General features: G+C 45.8%; 1 protein-coding gene across 1 annotated transcript in view; it reads right to left on the reverse strand.

The window, feature by feature from the left end:
- LOC145357821 (nuclear GTPase SLIP-GC-like) overlaps positions 1 to 24080 on the reverse strand; it is a 133948-nt gene that overhangs the window by 106378 nt on the left and 3490 nt on the right. The window contains exons 2-3 of the mRNA XM_080211343.1: positions 22649 to 22705; positions 10521 to 10577 (exon numbers count right to left, since the gene is read on the reverse strand). Coding sequence (XP_080067469.1) covers positions 10521 to 10577; positions 22649 to 22694 — 103 coding nt within the window. The 5' untranslated portion in view covers positions 22695 to 22705. The remainder of the gene's footprint in view (positions 1 to 10520; positions 10578 to 22648; positions 22706 to 24080) is intronic.

Consider the following 24080-nt stretch of genomic DNA (forward strand, 5'->3'; position numbering starts at 1 on the left):
ACATTATTTTAAATGATTAGACCATTAACCAAAATCCTTTGTTTACGATCCTCGATTCACACATTTAATGAATTCTCCATTTCCTCTAAATGTGGATCTTTCCGACTCTGAACAGTTAACCCGACAGTATGACAATGAGAAACATTAACATCGGCAGTGATTTTTAATTCCTGATTGTACCTGATTGTGAATTTGTTGATGGTGTATTTTCTGGCCAACACGCTCGTACTGGCACCATTTTTCAGTCTATCCAAGATTGTGACATTTTGTTCAACTATCATCACATCCCTGGGTCGTTTGCTCCTTGACTCTGACTTACTCATTTTTGGTAAAATGCTGTACGTAAAATACTGATGTGGAGATGCCGGCGTTGGAGTGGGTAAACACAGTAAAAAGTCTGACAACACCAGGTTTAAGTCCAACCGATTTATTTGATAGTAAACTCACTAGCTTTCGAGGTTACCCCCTTCGTCAGGTGAATGGAGAGTTCTGGCCTCAGACAGAGCATGTAACAGCACAGACAGTTTACAGATTACTGATTAGAATACGAATCTTTACACCTAACCTGCTATTCAGGTCCTAAAGCGGCCGACAATGTGTGTGGAAGGAGCACTGATCACAGGTTAAAGAGATGTGTACTGTCTCCAGACAGTACAGTAAGTGAGGTTTTGCAAACCCAGGCAAGTCACGGGGGTTACAGATAGTGCGACATGAACCCAAGATCCCTGTTGAGACCATCCTCATGTGTGTGGAACTTGGCTATCAGTCTCTGCTCAGCGACTCTGCGCTGTCGTGTGTTGTGAAGGCCGCCTTGGAGAATGCTTACCCGAAGGTCAGAGGCTGAATGCCCGTGACCACTGAAGTGTTCGCCAACAGGAAGGGAACAGTCTTGCCTGGTGATTGTCGAATGATGTTCATTCATCCGTTGTCGTAGCATCTGCATGGTCTCCCCAATGTACCATGCTTCGGGACATCCTTTCCTGCAGCGTATCAGGTAGACAATGTTGGCAAAGTGCAAGAGTATGTACCGTGTACCTGGTGGATGGTATTCTCACGTGTGATGATGGCATCCATGTTGATGATCTGGCATGTCTTGCAGAGGTTGCTGTGGCAGGGTTGTGTGGTGTTGTGGTCACTGTTCCCCTGAAGGCTGGGTAGTTTGCTGCGAACAATGGTCTGTTTGAGGTTGTGTGGTTGTCTGAAGGCAAGAAGTGGGGGTGTGGGGATGGCCCTGGCGAGATGTTCGTCTTCATCAATGACATGTTGAAGACGCCAGAGAAGATGTCGTAGCTTCTCTGCTGCGGGGAAGTACTGGACGACGAAGGGTACTCTGTCCACTGTGTTTGTCTTCTGAGGAGATCGGTGCGGTTTTTCGCTGTGGCGTGTCGGAACTGTCGATCGATGGGTCGAGTGCCATATCCTGTTCTTATGAGGACATCTTTCAGCGTCTGGAGGTGTCTGTCACGATCCTCCTCATCTGAGCAAATCCTGCGTATACGGAGGGCTTGTCCGTAGGGAATGGCTTCTTTAACATGTTCAGGGTGGAAATTGGAGAAGTGGAGCGTTGTGAGATTGTCTGTGGGCTTGCGATACAGTGAGGTGCTGAGGTGATCGTCCTTGAGGGAGATGCGTGTCCAAGAATGCAACTGATTCTGGGGAATAGTCCATGGTGAGTCTGATGGTGGGGTGGAATTTGTTGATATCATCATATAGTTGTTTCAGTGATTGTTCACCATGAGTCCAAAGGAAGAAAATGTCATTGATGTATCTAGTGTATAGCATCAGTTGAAGATTCTGTGCAGTGATGAAGTCTTGTTCGAACCTGTGCATGAAGATGTTGGCATATTGAGGTGCAAATTTGGTCCCCATGGCTGCTCCGTGTGCGCTCAACTCATAGATCGACAGTTCCGATGTGCCACAGCGAAAAACCGCACCGATCTCCTCAGGAGACAAACACGGGACACAGTGGATAGAGTACCCTTCATCGTCCAGTACTTCCCTGCAGCAGAGAAGCTACGACATCTTCTCTGGAGTCTTCAACGTATCATTGATAAAGACGAACATCTCGCCAGGGCCATCCCCACACCCCTACTTCTTGCCTTCAGAGAACCATGCAACCTCAAACAGACCATTGTTAGCTGCAAACTACCCAGCTTTCAGGAGACCAGTGACCACAATACCACACAACCCTGCCACAGCAACTTCTGCAAGACATGCTGGATCATTGACACGGATGCCATCATCACACGTGAGAACACCATCCACCAGGTACACGGTAAATACTCTTGCAACTCGGCCAACATTGTCTACCTGTTATGTTGCAAGAAAGGATGTCCCGAAGCATGGTACATTGGGGAGACCGTGCAGACGCTACGACAACGGATGAATGAACATCACTCGACAATCACCAGGCAAGACTGTTCCCTTCCTGTTGGCGAACACTTCAGTGGTCACGGGCATTCAGCCTCTGACCTTCGGGTAAGCGTTCTCGAAGGCGACCTTCATGACACACGACAGCGCAGAGTCGCTGAACAGAGACTGATAGCCAAGTTCCGCACGCATGAGGACGGTCTCAACAGGGATCTTGGGTTCATGTCGCACTATCTGTAACCCCCGTGACTTGCCTGGGTTTGCAAAACCTCACTTACTGTCCTGTCTGGGGACAATACACACCTCTTTAACCTGTGATCAGTGCTCCTTCCACACACATTGTCGGCCGCTTTAGGACTTGAACAGCAGGTTAGGTGTAAAGATTCGTATTCTAATCAGTAATCTGTAAACTGTCTGTGCTTTATATGCTCTGTCTGAGGCCAGAACTCTCCATTCACCTGACGAAGGGGCTAACCCGAAAGCTTGTGAGTCTACTATCAAATAAATCGGTTGGACTAAAACCTGGTGTTGTCAGACTTTTTACCGTAAAATACTGCTCAGGAGTTACGTGCCCTGTAAACCACAGCAAACCGTGTGCAAAGTAGCACACACTTTCTACATGGAATAGAAAACACTGAAAACTCACTTTTGTTATTTTGGGACCAGTATATCTTAAGTTTTAAATCTTAAATCCCAAAGATTTGGGACCGTGACCAATGATTGGTGTTTTATGTAAAGTAGTTCATGATAGAGACGAGCAGTGGGAGCTGTCTGGAATCACTGAAGCAGCCAGTACATCAGGAGCAAACAAGCTCAACTGAAAGGGTGTATTCCTGACTGTCATTGTATATGGCTCCGTCTCAGGCCCTTCTTCTCATATTCAACACATTCCTGGGTGATATGAAATGTTTAAAATGATGAAAAATGGTATAGATAAAAGCAGAGTTTCCAGATGTTGATAGGAGAGAGTGACCTTGTGGTAATGTCATTGGGCTGCGAATCCAGAGGTCCAGCCTCCCATCCATTAACTCTGTGTACACTTACCACTGCCTCGGAAAAGCAGCCAGCATAATTAAGGACCCCACACACCCCGGACAATTTCTCTTCCACTTTCTTCCATCAGGAAAAAAATACAAAAGTCTGAGGTCATGTACCAACCACCTCAAGAACAGCTTCTTCCCCGCTGCCGTCAGATTTTTGAATGGAGCTACTTTGCACTAAGTTGATTTTTGTCTGCACCCCAGCTATGATTGTAACACTACATTCTTTCCTTCTCTATAAACAGTATGTCTTGTCTGTATAGTGTGCAAGAAACAATACTTTTTCACTGTATACTAATACACGTGACAATAATAAATTAAATCAAAATGTTCTTTGATTTGATTTGATCAAAGTGCTCTATCTATGACTCTGAGTCATAGAGCTTACAGTTTGGAAACAGGCCCTTTGTCCATTCCCCTCTTTTTTAAACAACTAAGCTAGTCCCAACTGCCTGCATTTGGCCCATGTCCCTCTATACCCATCTTACCCATGTACTTGTCTAACTGCTTTTTAAAAGATAAAATTGTACCCATCTCTACTACTACCTCTGGCAGCTTGTTCCAGACACTCACCACTCTCTCGTGTGAAAAAATTGCCTTGCTGGACCCTTTTGCATTTCTCGCCTCTCACTTTAAACCTATGCCCTTTAGTTTTAGACCTTTGGCAAAAATGATGCTATCGAGCTGATCTATATCCCTCATTATTTTATAGAACTCTATAAGATCACACTTAAGTCTCCTATGTGCCTATGATAAAAGTCCCAGTCTATCGAGTCTCTCCTTATAACACAAACCATCAAGTCCCAGTAGTATCCTAATAAATCTTTTCTGCACTCTTTCGAATTTAAAAATATCCTTTCCAGGCAAATACTTTGGAAACAAGGGTTTGTATCCCACTATGGCAGCTCATGGAATTTAAATTCAATTAAAAAACCTGAACTGCACAACTCGCCTCAATAATAGTGACCTAGTAACACCTATCAAACCCATCTGTTTGACCACTGTCCTTTTAAGTGAGGAATCTGCTATTTTTATCCGGTTCAGACGCACAGCACTGTGCTTTAGCCTAAACTGCCCTCTGAAATGGTCCAGTAAGCATTCAGTTCAAGACTTGCAATAGAGGGGAGGAGAAACCTCTTCACAGGGTGCAGAATACACATCCAGAGTTAAAGCACATGTGACATGTGCTTCTTAGGTTTTCTCTAAGATAGTTATTTGCTCCAAAGATTGATGCAACTGATCAGATGCATTGATGAATTTATCACACCTGGTTTCTCGGCTCTTGTGATCTTACCAAACTTTTGGTGGTAGCGACCAACACATGGTTCAATTCAAATCTGTTATGGATAAAGAAAAAGGTTTTGGATTGGGGGAGAGTATATTTTTAAAAAATTAGGCAGGATCCAGCCAAAGTTGATTGGAATGAGCTATTTGTGGGAAAGTCTATAGTACAGGGGTGGAGGGAATTCAAAGAGGAAACGGGGAGGGTACAGGCCCACCATGTTCCTTTTAGGGGAATGGAAGGTGTAGCAAATTCAGAGAACCATGGGTGACCAGAGACATTCAGGATACAATGAGAAGGAAAAGAGAGGCTTTTAACAAGTATAAAAGCACACACTCAGTTTACAGAATACTGATTAGAATGCGAGCCTTTACAGCTAATCAAGTGTTAAACATGCAAACAATGTGAGTGCAGATAGCATTAAGCATAGACTAAAAGAGATGTGTATTGTCTCCAGACGGGACAGTAAGTGAGATGTTGCAAGCCCAGACAAGCCATGGGGGTTACAGATAGTGTGACATGAACTCAAGATCACTGTTGAGACGTCCTCATGTGTGCGGAACTTGGCTATCAGTCTCTGCTCGGCAACTCTGCGCTGTCATGTGTTGTGAAGGCTGCCTTGGAGAACGCTTACTCGAAGATCAGAGGCCGAATGCCCATGATCTCTGAAGTGTTCACCAACAGGAAAGAGAACTGTCTTGCCTGGTGATTATCGAGCGATGTTCATTCATCCGTTGTCGTAGCGTCTGCATGGTCTCCCCAATGTACCATGCTTCGGGACATCCTTTCCTGCAGCATATCAGGTAGACAACGTTGGCCGAGTTGCAAGAGTATGTACCGTGTACCTGGTGGATGGTGTTCTCACGTGTGAGATGATGGCATCCATGTCGATGATCAGGCATGTCTTGCAGAGGTTGCTGTGGCAGGGTTGTGTGGTATTGTGGTCACTGTTCTCCTGAAGACTGGGTAGTTTGCTGCGAACAATGGTCTGTTTGAGGTTGTGTGGTTGTCTGAAGGCAAGAAGTGGGGGTGTGGGGATGGCCCTGGCGAGATGTTCGTCTTCATCAGTGACATGTTGAAGACTCCGGAGAAGATGTCGTAGCTTCTCCGCTCTGGGGAAGTACTGGACGACGAAGGGTACTCTGTCCACTGTGTCCCGTGATTATCTTCTGAGGAGGTTGGTAAGGTTTTGCGCTGTGGCGTGTCAGAACTGTCGATCGATGAGTCAGCGCCATATCCTGTTCTTATGAGGGCATCTTTCAGCGTCTCAAGGTACCTGGTGTGATCCTCCTCATCTGAGCAGATCCTGTGTATACGGAGGGCTTGTCCGTAGGGGATGACTCCTTTAACGTGTTTAGGGTGGAAGTTGGAGAAGTGGAGCATCGTGAGGTTATCTGTGGGCTTGCGGTACAGTGAAGTGCTGAGGTGACCGTCCTTAATGGAAATGCATGTGTCCAAGTATGCAAGATTCCGGAGAGTAGTCCATGGTGAGTCTGATGGTGGGATGGAACTTGTTGACATCGTCATATAGTTGTTTTAGTGATTGTCCACTACCGAAGAGTTGCCAGAGGACTGAAGAACAGTTCATGTGTCCCCAATATTTAAGAAAGGTTGTAAGGACAAGCCAGGGACCTACAGGCCAGTGAGTCTCACATCTGTGGTTGGGAAGCTACTGGAGAAGATCCTGAAGGAGAGAATCTATCTCCATTTGGAGAGTCAAGGTTTGATCAGGGATATTCAGCATGGTTTAATCAGAGGGAGGTCATGCCTAACATATGTGATTGAATTTTTTGAGCATGTAACCAAGTGTGTGGATGAGGGTAGTGAAGTTGATGTAGTTTACATGGATTTCAGCAAAGCCTTTGACAAAGTCCCACATGAGAGACTGATTAAGAAGGCTAATGCACATGTGATAAAGGATGATCTGACAAGGTGGATTCACAATTGGCTTAGCGGTAGGTGACAGAGGGTGGTGACAGACGACTGCATTAGCGGCTGGAGGCCAGTGACCAATGGCATACCACAAACAGACCACTGACAGTTCCAACGCGCCACAGCACAAAACCGCAACAACCTCCTCATGGAGACAAATACAGGACATGGTGGACAGAGTACCCTACGTCATCCAGTATTTCCCTGGAGCAGAGGAGCTACGACATCTTCTCCGGAGTCTTCAGCATGTCACTGATGAAGATGAACATCTCGCCAAGGCCATCCCCACACCTCCACTGCTTGCCTTCAAACAACCGCACAACCTCAAACAGACCATTGTCGACAGCAAAATACCCAGCCTTCAGGAGAACAGTGATCACAATACCACACAACCCTGCCACAGCAACATCTGCAAGGCATGCTGGATCATTGACATGGATGCCATCATCTCACGTGAGAATACATCCACCAGGTACATGGTACGCACTCTTGCAACTTGGCCAATGTTGTCTACCTGATACGCTGCAGGAAAGGATCCGTGCTGGGCTCCCTATTATTTATCACTTATATAAAGGACATAGTTGACTATGTGGGGGGGAGGGATCAATATGTTTCACACGCCGATTACACAAAGATTGGCCGAGTGGTTAAAAATGAGGTTGAGAGTCTTAGGTTACAGGAAGATATAGACGGAATGATCAAATGGGCAAATAAGTGGCAGATGGAATTCAATCCTGAAAAATGTGGGGTGCACTTTGGAAGGAGTAATTTGACAAGGAAGTATACTACAAAATGGTTTTGTGAAGGGGAGTTTGTGTCTCACAAACTTGACCGAGTTTTTCAAGGAAGTGACAAAGAGGATTGATGAGGGTTGGGCAGTGGATGTTGTCTACATGGACTTCAGTAAAGCCTTTGACAAGGTCCCTCACGGCAGACTGGTGCAGAAGGTGAAATCATATGGGATCAGAGGTGAGCTGGCAAGGTGGATACAAAACTGGCTCGGTCAAAGAAGACAGAGGGTAGCAGTGGAAGGGTGTGTTTCTGAATGGAGGGCTGTGACAAGTGGTGTTCCTCAGGGATCAGTGCTGGGACCTTTGCTGTAATATATATAAGTGATTTGGAGGAAAATGTAACTGGACTGATTAAGTTAAGTTTGCGGACGACACAAAGGTTGGTGGATTTGCGGATAGCGATGAAGATCATCAGAGGATACAGCGGGATATAGATCAGTTGGACACTTGGTCAGAGAGATGGGAGATGGAGTTTAATCCAGACAAATGTGAGTTAATGCATTTTGGAAAGTCTAATACAGACAGGAAATATACAGTAAATGGCAGAACCCTTCTGAGTATTGATAGGCAGAGGGATCTGGGTGTACAGATACACAGGTCACTGAAAGTGGCAATGCAGGTGGAGAAGGTAGTCAAGAAGGATATGGCATGCTTTCCTTCATCGGTTGGGATATTGAGTTCAAAATTTGGCAAGTCATGTGGACGCTTTATCGAACCTTAGTGAGGCCACACTTGGAATATAGTGTTCAATTCTGGTCACCACACTACCAGAAGGATGTGGAGGCTTTGGAGAGGGTACAGAAAAGATTTACCAGGATGTTGCCTGGTATGGAGGGCATTAGCTATCAGGAGAGGTTAGAGAAACTTGGTTTGTTCTCACTCGAGCGACAGAGGTTGAGGGGAGTCCTGACAGAAGTCTACAAGATTATGAGAGACATGGACAGAGTAGATAGTCAGAAGTTTTTTCCCAGGATGGAAGAGTCAATTACTAGGTTTAAGGTGTGAGGGGCAAGTTTTAAAAGAGATGTAGAGGGCAGATTTATTACACAGAGTGGTGGGTGCCTGGAACTCGTTGCCAGGGGAAGCAGATACGGTAGTGACTTTTAAGGGGCTTCTTGACAAGTACATGAATGAGATGGGAATAGAGGGATATGGTCCCTGGAAGCATAAGGATTTTAGTTAAGTCAGGCAGCATGGTTGGTGCAGGCTTGGAGGACCAAAGGGTCTGTTCCTGTGCTGTAATTTTCCTGTTCTCTTTGTTCTTTGTCTGACACTGGGAAGTTCCAAAGAACAAAGGGACCTTGGCGTGTTTGTCCATAGATCTGTAAATGTGGAAAGGCAGGTAAATAGGGTGGTGAATAAGGTATATGGCACACATGCCTTGATCAATTGGGGTATAGATTACAAAGCAGAGAGGTCATGATGGAATTGTATAGAATTTTGGTGAGGCCATAGCTGGAGTATTGTGTGCAGTTCTAGTCGCCACATTATAGGAAGGGCATGAACGCACTCGAGGTGGGGGCAGAGGAGCTTTAGCAGGATGCTGCCTGGGATAGAACACTTAAGGTATGAAGAGAGGTTGGATAGGCTTGGGTTGTTTTCGTTGGAGCAGAGAAGACTGAGGGGCAATCTGATTGAGGTGTTCAAGATTATGAGAGGCATGGACAGCGTGGATAGGAACAGCTATTCCCCTTAGTTGAAGAGTTAGTTACGAGGGGATAGAAGTTAAAAGCGAGGGGTGGAAGGTTAGGGGGAATTTGAGGAAAAACCTTTTTTACTCAGAGGGTGGTGACAGTCTGGATTGGCCCTCCTGGGAGGATGATGGAGTCAGGATGCATCACATCCTTTAAAAAGTACATGGATGAGTATTTGGCATGCCATAACATTCAAGGCTATGGGCCTAGTGCTGGCAAGTGGGATTAGATGGGCAGGTCAGAGCATCTTTCGGTGCAGACTCGATGGGCTGAAGGGCCTCTTCTTCACTGTAGTAATCTGTGATTCTGTGAGCTAGCTTTAAATTTATTTAAATGACTTGCACCTTTCGTGAGCCTGGTACTCAATCCAGGCTCACCTGCCTTTATGGCCTCATTGAGAGAGTTTCTCCAGCAAGGAAAACACCTACTCTCCATGAAAGGGGAGCAGTTGTGTTAGCTTCTCTACCAGAACTGGAGGCCATTGAGGGCCCCCAGGAAGCCAAGGGCAAGGGGGAGGGGGGGTTGTCCCTTGAGCAGTGTCAACCTGACATCTTAGCATGCCCAGTGGGCAGTGCAGGGGCCAGGGCTGACTGATTGCGGGGGGGGCGGTGGTTGGTTTCTGCTGCCACTCTGCAGCTCCAATCAGTGGGTTGAAGGAGGGTTGCCTGCTGCCACACTGCATCAGATCAGCAGCGGGGGCTGCATTATCAGGTGGCGTGGGGACCATGATCAGCCGTGGGCCCCGTGATTGCAAAGGGGAAGTTGGTTCAGGCTGGAGCAGAGGAATGACAGCCCTCTCTCTATCAGGCCTCAGCTGCTGGTCTTGGTCAAGATGTGTAATAGCTCCCTCTGCTGGTGAATTAAGCCCAACCCACTGCCTGGAGAAGCTAGAAATGGTCTCGTCCATTATGTGCACACGATTGGATGTAAAAACTAGCCTGAAAAACGGGCCTGCCACTCTCCCATTTTCATGTTACATGGACACTGAGAAATTTTCTTGTAAAATTCTGGTCAATTCCCGTCCTGCACGTGACAAGAATTGTAGCAGGCAGGATACGAACCATCCAAAGGTCTATTGACCTTGGGTGGTATTTGCTGATCTTGGGATGAGCACAGCCAGAAAATCCCAGCCAATGAGTTTAACACGTCTGTCTTGAGCTATACTGAGCACATGAGTCTTGTACTGGTTCTGGATGCAGCCAGGAGTAGTTTTCTCCATCAGATGGATATAGGTTGCATACAAGTGAGAAACTGTGGGCCAAATCACCACTGTGATCTCACATTCCATCAGCCTCTCCATGTGGTACTTGATACCTAATTCTTCAGTATTATGCAGAAAGCATTCATAAATTAATCTTGGATTCAGTCATTTTCTGCATCAAAAAGTAAGAAGCTAAACAATGAGAGGTACCTGGAGAATTGTTGGTGGCTCCGTCTGAATCAACCAACTCCATCATAGAGACTCGACCTGAAAGAAAACCACTTATATTATTGGCCAACAGTATAGTTTGATGTAAAAATGACCATGTATTTAACAGTAACAATCCTGATTGTAGACATCTATTACAGGAACCTTTCTCAGTTCCTCAATCCAGTCCAAATCCTCTACAATATAGCAGCAATTTTCAGCTCGCATTCGCCAGGGAGAACAAGAACTCAGGCGGAAAATCAGGTCAGGATTGGGAAACACGATTCTCTCCAATTTTCCCCACCGGTGACATCACAAGGTTCATGACCACAAAGGGCGAGAACCTCATTTTAACGGATTTGAATAAATTTTTATGCTTTGCCCAGTACCTCCTGCCACATGCTTCCCCATCTCTCTCTGAATATACAAAGCAAGCTTTGTGTGTGGCAAGTTCTGATCAGAGGAGGGCATATGAAGGGATACACAGTTTACAGAATACTGATTAGAATGTGAGTCTTTAAACTGTGTTTGCCTTTATATGCCCTTCTCTGACCGGAACCTTCCACACACCTGACGAAGGAACTGCATTTCTGAAAGCTTGTGGATTTACTATCAAATAAACTGGTTGGACTTTAACCTGGTGTTGTGAGAATTCCTATTGGGAGCCCCATGATGGAGAGTTCCAGTTTTGTGTGGTGGAGAGGGAGAGCAGGCAATGAGGGGGAACTTGCAGGCACGCCAGACAATGGGCAATGAAGAGGGGAAATGGGGAGGTGGGGGGGAATGCCAGCAATATAACTTCAGTAATGGCGGATGGGGGGGGGGCCCTGATTATGCCAGGAGCGGTTGGGGGTGGGGGGGTTGATTTTTTTAATGTTTGATTTGGGCTTCCTTCACAGATGGTGCCTTGGTATCCTTGCAGTCAGTCTTTCTGTCTCCATTAGGCCCTGCCTTGCCACAGTGAAGACCTAAATCCAGTCCACTCTTCTTTTAGGGAGGCTCAAGATCTGAAGAGATCTGGCCTGTGGAGATGGAGAGTTTCAGCCTGGTTTTTCAGTCCAAGCCTGACAGTTAGAAACAATCTGGTAAGATTTTGCCCAGAGGGCGGGTATACTTTTCAGTAAACTTTCATGTTGTGAGTTGTGGTCATCACAAGTGTGGGAAGCATTATTACTCAAGTGGCCTGATACTGTTCGAGACAGGGACATAATCTTATATTGAAACTATTTCTCAAACTGTGTGATTTGGACAGTGCTGTGCTTAGGGGAAGACAGAAATGACAATTCCAATCTACGATGGAAAGCACAACTCACACGACATGCAAAATACTGCAGCTATAAGAAATCTGAAATAAAATCAGAAAATGCCAGAGATACTCAGGCATGAAAACAGAGTTAACTTTTCAGGACAACGGCCTTTCACCAGAACGGTAAATGTTAGATTGTGATAGTTGGTTGAGGTTGTATTTCTCAAAATTGCGACTTTAAGCAGACCATAGGTTTCCATAGAAATCAACGTTAATGCTGAAGTTTACTTCAACGTTAATTGAAGTACAATTATCTTCATCAGAAAAAACCATTTATACAAGTTGAAATATTTTACAATGCTAAATTCCCACACTGGCAAACAAAATAATATTTAAAATAAATGAGTTGGAGTGCTCCCAGAAGTGCCAGGCCCTGAATGAAAACCACCGTGTTTCTCTCCAGAAACACAACCGTGTTTAGAGCAGATTTCATGGCACTCAGTGCACAAAGAATCTGGGAGAATGGTTTGTACCGTCACTCTGTGGGGACTGATAGAGATAGCTCCAGAGATTGCCAAGCCACCTTTAAACAGTGTCCTGATATGCGTTTAAAATAAGTTTCTATTGCCCATCCTAAGGATAGGCAACAACACCTTCTCCATGATCTTCCTCAATACCGATTCCCCACAAGGCTGTGTTCTCAGCCCCCTTCTATACTCCTTATACACCTATGACTGTGTGGTCAAATTCCCCTCCAACTTGGTCCCCCATGCCGACACTATGGTTAAGAAAGCCCACCAACGCCTCTACATAGGAAATTTGCATGTCAGCTACGACTCTCACCAATTTTTATAGATGCACTATTGAAAGCATTCTTTCTGGTTGTATCACAGCTTGGTATGGCTCCTGCTCTGCCCAAACTGCAAGGAACTACCAAAGGTCGTGAATGTAGTCCAATTCATCACACAAACCAGCCTCCCGTCCATTGACTCTGTCTACACTTCGGCAAAACAGCCAGCAGAATTAAGGACCCCACGCACCCCAGGCATTCTCTCTTCCACCTTCTTCCTTCGGGAAAAAGACACAAAAGTCTGAGGTCACGTACCAAACGACTCCAGAACAGCTTCTTCCCTGCTGCTGTCAGACTTTTGAATGGACCTACCTTGCATTAAGTTGATCTTTCTCTACACCTCAATTCACTGGGACTGGAGATCACCACATTGGGAATAGTTTGGGATTGTACAGAACTACTCGTGGAGCAGTCAGTACGAGGTCCTCTGTAACATTTAACTTGTCTCATTGCCCCCATATAAGAAAGGTGTGGCTAAGAACATAAGAACAGAAGAAATAGGAGCAGGAGTAGGCCATCTAGCCCTTCGAGTCTGCCCCGCCATTCAATAAGATCATGGCTGATCTGTCGTGTCTCAGTTCCACATTTCCGCCCTCTCCCCATAACCCTTAATCCCCTCGCTTATCAAAAACCCATCAACCCGCGTCTTAAATATATTTAGCGAGGCAGCCTCCTCCACCTCAACGGGCAGAGAATTCCACAGATTCACCACCCTTTGAGTGAAGAAGTTCCTCCTCAACTCCGTTCTAAACCGCCCCCCCTTTATCTTGAGGCTGTGCCCTCTAGTCCTACTGTCCTTTCTGAGCGGGAAGAGTCTCTCCACCTCTATCCTATCCATCCCATTCATCATCTTATATGTCTCAACGAGATCTCCCCTCATTCTTCTAAACTCTACCGAGTACAAGCCTAGTTTATTCAGCCTCTCCTCATAGCTCAACCCCCTCAACTCCGGTATCAGCCTAGTAAACCACCTCTGCACTCCCTCCAAGGCCAAAATATCCTTGCGTAAGTGCGGCGACCAAAATTGCACACAGTACTCCAGCTGCGGCCTCACCAATGCCCTATACAGCCGCAGCAAGACCTCCCTACTTTTATATTCAATCCCCCTCGCTATGAAGGCCAGCATCCCATTCGCCTTCCTGACCACCTGCAGGCTGGGTTTTTGCGACTCATGCACAATGGGCACCCACATGGCTATTGGCACCCACATGGGTTCTAGCTATGCCTGTCTCTTCATGGGTTATGTGAGCATTCCCTGTTCCAGTCCAACTCGAGCCCCCTCCCACAACTCCTTCAACGGTACATCAACGACTGTTTCAGTGCCGCTTCATGCTCTCGCCTGGACCTGGACAAACTTATCAACTTTGCTTCCAATTTCCACCCCTCTAACACCTTCACAGGGTTCATCTCTGACATTACTCTTCCTTTCTTTGACCTCTCTGTCTTCATTGCTGGTGATAAACTGTCCACCAGTATCCATTACAAGCCCACCGACTCCCACAACTACCCTGACTACAGCTCTTTGCACCCCGCATCCTGTAAGGATTCCATCCCATTCTCTCAGTGCCTTTGCCTCCACTGCATTTTCTTTTAATTCATTCGTGGGACATGGGTGCCTCTGACAGGCCAGCATTTATTGCCCATCCTTAGATGCCCAAGGGCAGTTAAGAGTCAACCACACTTCTGTGGGTCTGGAGTCAAATGTCGGCCAGACCAGGTAAGGGTGGCAGATTTCCTTCCCTAAAGAACATGAGTGAATCAGATGGGCTTTTCTGACAATTCACAATAGTTTCATGGTCATCAGATTGTTAATTCCAGATATCTTTTATTGAATTCAAATTCCACTATTTGCCATAGTGGGATTCCAACCCGGGTCCCCAGAACATTAGTTGAGTTTCTGGATCAATAGCCTAGCGATGATACCACTAGACCATCACCTCCCCTGTTCTGATGATGCCACTTTCCAAAATAGCGCTGCCGATATGTCTTCCTTCTTTTTCAATCATGATTTTCCACCCACTGTGGTTGACAGGGCTCTCAACCGCATCAGCCCCATCCCCCAGGCCACTGCTCTCTTCCCTCCATCCCTTTCCTCCAAGGACCAGGAAAGAGTCCCTTTGTCCTCAGTTTTCATTCGCCAGCCTCCACATTCAAAGATCATCCTCCACCATTTCCACCAACTCCAGCATAATGCCACCACTCAACACATCTTCCCTTCTCTCCCCCTGTCAGCATTCCACAGGGATTGTTCCTTCCAGGATAGCCTGGTCCACTCCTCCATCACACCCAACACGTCACCCCTTGCCCACAGCACATTCCCATGTAATTGTAGAAAGTGCAACACCTGCCTGTGTACCTCCTTCCTGTTTACCATCCCTGGCTCTGAACACTTCTTTCAGATGAAGCAGCACTTCATTTGCACCTCCCTTAATCTGGACAATTGCATTTGCTGCTCTCATTGTGGTCGACTCTACATTGGAAAGACCAAACGCACACTGAGTGAGCGCTTCAATGAACACCTTCGGTCTGTCTGCAAGCAGGACCCAGACCTCTCTATCATTTGCCATTTCAAGACACCATCCTGCTCCTCCTGTTCACATGGCCGTCCTTGGCCTTTTGCAGTGGTCGAATGAACCCCAATACAAACTGGAAGAACAGCACCTCATCTTCCGACTGGGCAATTTACAGCCTTCCAGACTGAACATTGAGTTCAAAAAACTTCAGAGCATGAGCTCATCCCACCATCTGCATTCCATTTCCATTCTATTTCATTTCTTCATTTCATCCTATTTTTATCATCCTTCATTCTCACTTCCATTTTCCATTTCTCCATTCTCACTCTCCGTCTTTCCTCCAAACACCCTCCCCCTCCCCTTTCAGGGCAACTGTATATTTCTCAGGCAGTCCCTTGACAGTTTGTACCTTTGTTCTGTTATTCACACATTCTGATCACTTAATGGACCCTTTTAGCACTCCTCTCAGCTTTCTTCATTATCATTTACATTGTCCTATTGCCCTTCCACCACCACCACCAAGAATATAAATCTCTTCTGATTTTCTTTGCTCTTAGCTCTGAAGAAGGGTCATCCAGACTGGAAAAGTTGGCTCTATTCTCTCCACAGATCCTGCCAGACCTGCTGAGATTTTCCAGCATTTTCTGTTTTTGTTTTAGATTCCAGCATCCGCAGTATTTTGCTTTTATCGAGGTTAAGACTTCTCTTGCAAAGGATGAGCAGTGATCTGATCAGCTAAATGGAACTCTAATGGGCTCCAAACTTGATAATCCCGAGACATTGAATAGACCTTCCTTGTATTTCAGATCTCTGGCATTCTCTGCCTCTACTCAGAATGCCAGCGCCTCCCATATGTGGACTAGACGAAATGGCCCCCGGCACCTCTTGTCAAAGGCACAGCCTGTTGCCTGCTGCGACATGTTGTGCCTCATGAATCACCCACCAACTCCCAGAAATGGCACTCCTTCAATGTTAAGTTAATCAAACACAGACAAATATATCGATCTTAATTAGAAACCGTGTTAAACATCATTAAAAAGCATCAGGAACAGGCACAGAATGAAAAATGCGGATTACACAAGGACAGTCCTCCCACTCACAACTGTACACTCTGACTGATCCTCACTTATTAACTACACTCGTACTAATTCTCACTCACTAACTATAGTTACACTAATTCTTGCACCGAATGCCGTTAGAGTCATTTCCACACTCATTAATTAGCTATATGTACTAATTTACACACTCACCGGGTTAGAGATGCCAGTTCCTGTTGAGCAGTTTCCCGATCTCACTGTAATGTTCTAGTTTCACTTTCCTGCTCAGGGTGTGGATCCTACACTGCTCTGCCAATGGAAAGTGCTGTGGGGAGTGGCAGAATCGAGCTTCAGAATCGAGTTCAGCAGCTTGGGTCGAAGCTGTGTGATTCCTACTCCTGTCCCGGGTTAACTCAGTGCTGAACTCACGCTCATGTCAGAGGGAATTGGTTTGGGATGGAAAGGACAGGAAAAGAAGGTTTTTAACAACTCTAATCATTGAAACTTGGAGTGATTTGAGGGAAATTGGAAGAAGGCGTGAAAAAATGATAGCATTTGATGGGAGTTGAATAAATCATTTGGAAAAACACAATAAATAAATTGCATTAATAAAAACTCTGACCGTGCATTTCCTCTCCACAACGTTTGTCTCCCTGTGATATTTTGTCATCTTTTTGTGGTTATAAATTCCATGTGAGTATTTAGAAGCAGTTTCACTGGTATAAACCCTTAACTTTCATTGGCCACCTGGTTACCCCATTTCTACAGATTGTCAGATGCTCTTTCCTCGATAGAAAAGTCAACTACTAGGAGACATAGGTTCAAGGTGCTTGGGGAACAGTTTAGAGATGTGTTAGGCAAGTATTTTTACACATAGGATGGTGAATGTCTGGAATGTGCTGCCTGGGGAGGGTGTGGGAGCAGGTACGATAGCAGCATTTAAGGGGCAACTAGACAAATACATGAATAGGATGAGAATGGAAGGGTATGGACTACTAAGTGCCTGTTGTTTTAGTTTAGGCAGGCATCGTGATTGGTGCAGGCTTGGAGGGACGAAGGGCCTGTTCCTGTGCTGTACTTATCTTTGTTCTTTGGGGAAACTCTCCTGCAGATGCAATGTCAGCTGAATCAGCCTCACCACCAACTTCACATTCTACAGCGCAAAATGCTTTTTTAACACAATCAAACCCCCAGTACTGGCTGAGAATCCATTAGAAGTCAAAGGAGAGGCCCTTTGCACCACCTTCATCATCACTGGTGACACCAGCATTACCTGCTTTACTATTCTTTGTGTACTGTACATTATTTTAAATGATTAGACCATTAACCAAAATCCTTTGTTTACGATCCTCGATTCACACATTTAATGAATTCTCCATTTCCTCTAAATGTGGATCTTTCCGACTCTAAACAGTTAACCCGACAGTATGACAATGAGAAACATTAACACCAGCAGTGATTTTTAATTCCTGATTGTACCTGATTGTGAATTTGTTGATGGTGTATTTTCTGGCCAACACGCTCGTACTGGCACCATTTTTCAGTCTATTCAAGATTGTGACATTTTGTTCAACTATCATCACATCCCTGGGTTGTTTGCTCCTTGACTCTGACTTACTCATTTTTGGTAAAATGCTGTACGTAAAATACTGCTCAGGAGTTACAGTGCCCTGTAAACCACAGCAAACCGTGTGCAAAGTAGCACACACTTTCTACATGGAACAGAAAACACTGAAAACTCACTTTTGTTATTTTGGGACCAGTATATCTTAAGTTTTAAATCTTAAATCCCAAAGATTTGGGACTGTGAACCATGATTGGTGTTTTTTGTATATGGCTCCGTCTCAGGCCCTTCTTCTCATATTCAACACATTCCTGGGTGATATGAAATGTTTAAAATGATGAAAAATGGTATAGATAAAAGCAGAGTTTCCAGATGTTGATAGGAGAGAGTGACCTTGTGGTAATGTCATTGGGCTGCGAATCCAGAGGTCCAGCCTCCCATCCATTAACTCTGTCTACACTTACCACTGCCTCGGAAAAGCAGCCAGCATAATTAAGGACCCCACACACCCCGGACAATTTCTCAAGAACACAAGAAATAGGAGCAGGAGTAGGCCATCTAGCCCTTCGAGCCTGCCCCGCCATTCAATAAGATCATGGCTGATCTGTCATGGCTCAGTTCCACTTTCCCCCCTTCTCCCCATAACCCTTAATCCCCTCTGTTATCAAAAACCCATCAACCCGCGTCTTAAAAATATTTAGCGAGGCAGCCTCCACCACTTCAATGGGCAGAGAATTCCAGAGATTCACCACCCTTTGAGTGAAGAAGTTCCTCCTCAACTCCGTTCTAAACTGCCCCCCCTTTATCTTGAGGCTGTGCCCCCTAGTCCTACTGTCTTTTTTGAGCGGGAAAAGTCTCTCCACCTCTATCCTATCCATCCCATTCATCATCTTATACGTCTCAATGAGATCTCCCCTCATTCTTCTAAACTCTACCGAGTACAAGCCTAGTTTATTCAGCCTCTCCTCATAGCTCAACCCCCTCAACTCCGGTATCAGCCTAGAAAACCTCCTCTGCACTCCCTCCAAGGCCAAAATATCTTTGCGCTGGTGCGGCGCCCAAAACTGCACACAGTACTCCAGCTGCGGCCTCACCAATGCCCTATACAGCTGCAGCAAGACCTCCCTACTTTTATATTCAATCCCCCTCGCTATGAAGGCCAGCATCCCATTCGCCTTCCTGACCACCTGCTGCACCTGCAAGCTGGGTTTTTGCGACTCATGCACAAGGACCCCGAGATCCCTCTGCACCGTCGCCTGCTGCAGTTTTTCGCCACGTAAGTAATAGTCCTTCCTACCATTATTCCTACCAAAGTGGACCACCTCACACTTGCCAACATTAAATTCCATTTGCCAGTTCCTGGCCCATTCGCCCAGCCTATCTAGATCCTTCTGCAGACTCTCCACACCTCCGCACAATTTGCCGTTCCCCCAATCTTGGTGTCATCAGCAAATTTCGACACCCTACACTCGGTTCCCTCCTCCAGATCATTCTCTTCCACCTTCTTCTGTCGGGATAAAGATATAAAAGTCTGAGGTCATGTGTCAACCACCTCAAGAACAGCTTCTTCCCTGCTGCCGTCAGATTTTTGAATGGACCTACTTTGCACTAAGTTGATTTTTGTCGACAAGCATTTTGTCTATGATTGTAACACTACATTCTGCACTCTTTCCTTTCCTTCTCTATAAACGGTATGTCTTGTCTGTATAGTGTGCAAGAAACAATACTTTTTCACTGTATACTAATGCACGTGACAATATAAATCAAATCAAAGTGTATTGTCTCCAGACAGTACAGTAAGTGAGGTTATTTACCATCAGACTCTACCATTAGACTCACCATGGACTATTCTCCGGAATCGGTTGCATTCTTGGACACATGCACCTCCATCAAAGACGCTCATCTCAGCACCTCACTGTACCGCAAGCCCACAGCTATCCTCACAATGCTCCACTTCTCCAGCTTCCACCTGAATGACGTTAAAGAGGCCATCCCCTATGGACAAGCCCTCCGTATACACAGGATCTGCTCAGATGAGGAGGATCGTGACAGACACCTCCAGACGCTGAAAGATGCCCTCATAAAAACAGGATATGGTGCTCGACTCATTGATCGACAGTTCCGACGCGCCACAGAGAAAAACCGCACTGATCTCCTCAGAAGGCAAACACAGGACACAGTGGACAGAGTACCCTTCGTTGTCCAGTACTTCCCCGGAGCGGTGAAGCTATGACATCTTCTCTGGAGTCTTCAACTTGTCATTGATGAAGATGAACATCTCGCCAGGGCCATCCCCACACCCCCACTTCTTGCCTTCAGACAACCACACAACCTCAAACAGACCATCGTTCACAGCAAACTACCCAGTCTTCAGGAGAACAGTGACCACAATACCACACAACCCTGTCACAGCAACCTCTGCAAGACATGCCGGATCATCGACATGGATACCATCATCACACGTGAGAATACCATCCACCAGGTACACGGTACATACTGTTGCAACTCGGCCAACGTTGTCTACCTGATACGCTGCAGGAAAAGATGTCCCAAAGCATGGTACATTGGGGAGACCATGCAGATGCTACAACAATGGATGAATGAACATCACTCGACAATCACCAGGCAAGACTGTTCCCTTCCTGTTGGCGAACACTTCAGCGGTCATGGGCATTCAGCCTCTGACCTTCGGGTAAGCGTTCTCCAAGGCAGCCTTCACGACACACGACAGCGCAGAGTCGCTGAGCAGAGAATGATAGCCAAGTTCCGCACACATGAGGACGGTCTCAACCGGGATCTTGGGTTCATGTCGCACCATCTGTAACCCCCACGACTTGCCTGGGTTTGCAAAATCTCACTTACTGTACTGTCTGGAGACAATACACATCTCTTTAACCTAATGCTCTCTCCACTCACATTGTCTGCATCTTTAAAACTTGAATAGCAGGTTAGCTGTGAAGACTTGCATTCTAATCAGTATTCTGTAAACTGTGCGTACTGTTGTATGCTCTGTCTGAGGCCAGAACTCTCCATTCACCTGACGAACGGTCAAACCCCAGAACTTGTGAGTTTACTATCAAGTAAATTGGTTGGACTTTAACCTGGTGTTGTGAGACTTCTTACTGTGTTCAGCACAGAGTTGCCAGAGGACTGAAGAACAGTTAATATGTCCCCAATATTTAAGAAAGGTTGTAAGGACAAGCCAGGGAACTACAGACCAGTGAGTCTCACATCTGTGGTTGGGAAGCTACTGGAGAAGATTTTGAAGGAGAGAATCTATCTCCATTTGGAGAGTCAAGGTTTGATCAGGGATATTCAGCATGGTTTCATCAGAGGGAGGTCATGCCTAACAAATGTGATTGAATTTTTTGAGCATGTAACCAAGCGTGTTCATGTAGTTTACATGGATTTCAGCAAAGCCTTTGACAAAGTCCCACATGAGAGACTGATTAAGAAGGCTAATGAACATGTGATAAAGGATGATCTGATAAGGTGGATTCACAATTGGCTTAGCGGTAGGTGACAGAGGGTGGTGACAGACGACTGTGTTAGCAGCTGGAGGCCAGTGACCAGTGGCATACCACAAGGATCCGTGCTGGGCTCCCTATTGTTCATCATTTATATAAAGGACATAGTTGACTATGTGGGGGGGAGGGAGCAATATGTTTCACATGCCGATGACACAAAGATGGGCCGAGTGGTTAACAATGAGGTTGAGAGTCTTAGGTTACAGGAAGATATAGACGGAATGATCAAATGGGCAAATATGTGGCAGATGGAATTCAATCCTGAAAAATGTGGGGTGCACTTTGGAAGGAGTAATTTGACAAGGAAGTATACTACAAAATGGTTTTGTGAAGGGGAGTTTGTGTCTCACGAACTTGATCAAACTTTTCGAGGAAGTGACAAAGATGATTGATGAGGGTAGGGCAGTGGATGTTGTCTACATGGACTTCAGTAAAGCCTTTGACAAGGTCCCTCATGGCAGACTGGTGCAGAAGGTGAAGTCGCATGGGATCAGAGGTGAGCTGGCAAAGTGGATACAAAACTGGCTCGGTCAAAGAAGACAGAGGGTAGCAGTGGAAAGGTGTTTTGGAATGAAGAGCTTGACAAGTGGTGTTCCTCAGGGATCAGTGCTGGGACCTTTGCTGTTTAAAATATTTATAAATGATTTGAATGATTGATTGTTAAGTTTACGGACGACACAAAGGTTGGTGGATTTGCGGATAATGGTGAGGACTATCAGAGGATACAGCAGGATATATCGAGATCAGTTGGAGACTTGGGCGGAGAGATGGCAGATAGAGTTTAATCCGGACAAATATGAGGTAATGCATTTTGGAAGGTCTAATACAGATAGGGAATATACAGTAAATCATAGAATCATAGAACCCTACAGTGCAAAAAGAGGCCCTTTGGCCCATCGAGTCTGCACCGAACACAATCCCACCCAGGCTCTACCCCCACATCCCTATATATTTTACCCACTAATCCCTCTAAACTACACATCTCAGGACACTAAGGGGCAATTTTTTAGCATGGCCAATTCTCATCCCGCATGTCACAAAAATCGAAGCAGGCAGGACACGTACCATCCAAAGGTCTATTGACCTTGGGTGGTATTTGCTGACCTTGGGGCGAGCGCAGCTAGAAAATGAGTTTAACACGTCAGTCCTGAGCTATACTGAGTGCATGAGTTTTGTACTGGTTCTTGATGCAGCCTGGAGTAGTTTTCTCCATTGGATGGATATAGGTTGCATACAAGTGAGAAACTGTGGGCCAAATCACCACTGTGATCTCACACTGTGGGCGACACGGTAGCACAGTGGCTAGCACTGTAGCTTCACAGCTCCCAGCGCCTGGGTTTGATTCGAGGCTTGGGTCTACATCAAAATGTAAGAAGCTAAACAATGAGAGGTACCTGGAGAATTGTTGGTGGCTCCGTCTGAATCAACCAACTCCATCATAGAGACTCGATCTGAAAGAAAACCACTTATATTATTGGCCAACAGTATAGTTTGATGTAAAAATGACCATGTATTTAACAGTAACAATCTTGATTGTAGACATCTATTACAGGAACCTTTCTCAGTTCCTCAATCCAGTCCAAATCCTCTACAATATAGCAGCAATTTTCAGCTCGCATTTGCCAGGGAGAACAAGAACTCAGGCGGAAAATCAGGTCAGGATTGGGAAACACGATTCTCTCCAATTTTCCCCACCGGTGACATCACAAGGTTCATGACCACAAAGGGCGAGAACCTCATTTTAACGGATTTGAATAAATTTTTATGCTTTGCCCAGTACCTCCTGCCACATGCTTCCCCATCTCTCTCTGAATATACAAAGCAAGCTGACATGACAGCATGCCAGCGAGGTTTACAGAAGATATTTAAAAACAGTTGAGGGGATCCCTCCAGGGGTGCAAAGTTAAATTTAGCCATGGGGAGGAGGGGGTGACATGCCTAGACAGTTTCCTAGTACAGTCCCCCTGGCATAGGTTGGGACTGCCAGCTTGGCACTGGGCAGCCTGGCAGTGCTGACCTGCACCAGAGCGGGCCCTGTATTGGGAGCCTGTAAACTGTGTGTGCCTTTAAATGCCCTTCTCTGAACAGAACTTTCCACACACCTGACAAAGGAACAGCGTCTCCGAAAGCTTGTGGATTTACTATCAAATAAACTGGTCAGACTTCAACCTGGTGTTGTGAGAATTCCATTCTCACTCTCTGTCTTTCCCCCAAACACCCTCCCCCTCCCCTTTCAGGGCAACTGTATATTTCTCAGGCAGTCCCTTGACAGTTTGTACCTTTGTTCTGTTATTCACACATTCTGATCACTTAATGGACCCTTTTAGCACTCCTCTCAGCTTTCTTCATTATCATTTACATTGTCCTATTGCCCTTCCACCACCCCCAATAATATAAATCTTTTCTGATTTTCTTTGCTCTTAGCTCTGAAGAAGGGTTATCCAGACTGGAAAAGTTGGCTCTATTCTCTCCACAGATCCTGCCAGACCTGCTGAGATTTTCCAGCATTTTCTGTTTTTGTTTTAGATTCCAGCATCCGCAGTATTTTGCTTTTATCGAGATTAAGACTTCTCTTGCAAAGGATGAGCAGTGATCTGATCAGCTAAATGGAACCCTAATCAGGGTGGGATCCTGAGTAGAGGGGGTGAAAGTGGGGGGGGCATAGATGGGGACTGCAATGCACGGCATTGTGGGGGTGGGGCGGAGCAGGGTTTGAAATGCGTATACTTTAATGCGAGGAGTATTCGCAATAAAGTGGATGAACTTGCAGCGTGGATCAGTACCTGGGACTTTGATGTTGTGGCCATTTCAGAGACATGGATAGAG

Source organism: Carcharhinus amblyrhynchos, chromosome 24 (assembly GCF_965287045.1).
Source record: "Carcharhinus amblyrhynchos chromosome 24, sCarAmb.v2.hapA, whole genome shotgun sequence".
Lineage (NCBI taxonomy): Eukaryota > Metazoa > Chordata > Chondrichthyes > Carcharhiniformes > Carcharhinidae > Carcharhinus > Carcharhinus amblyrhynchos.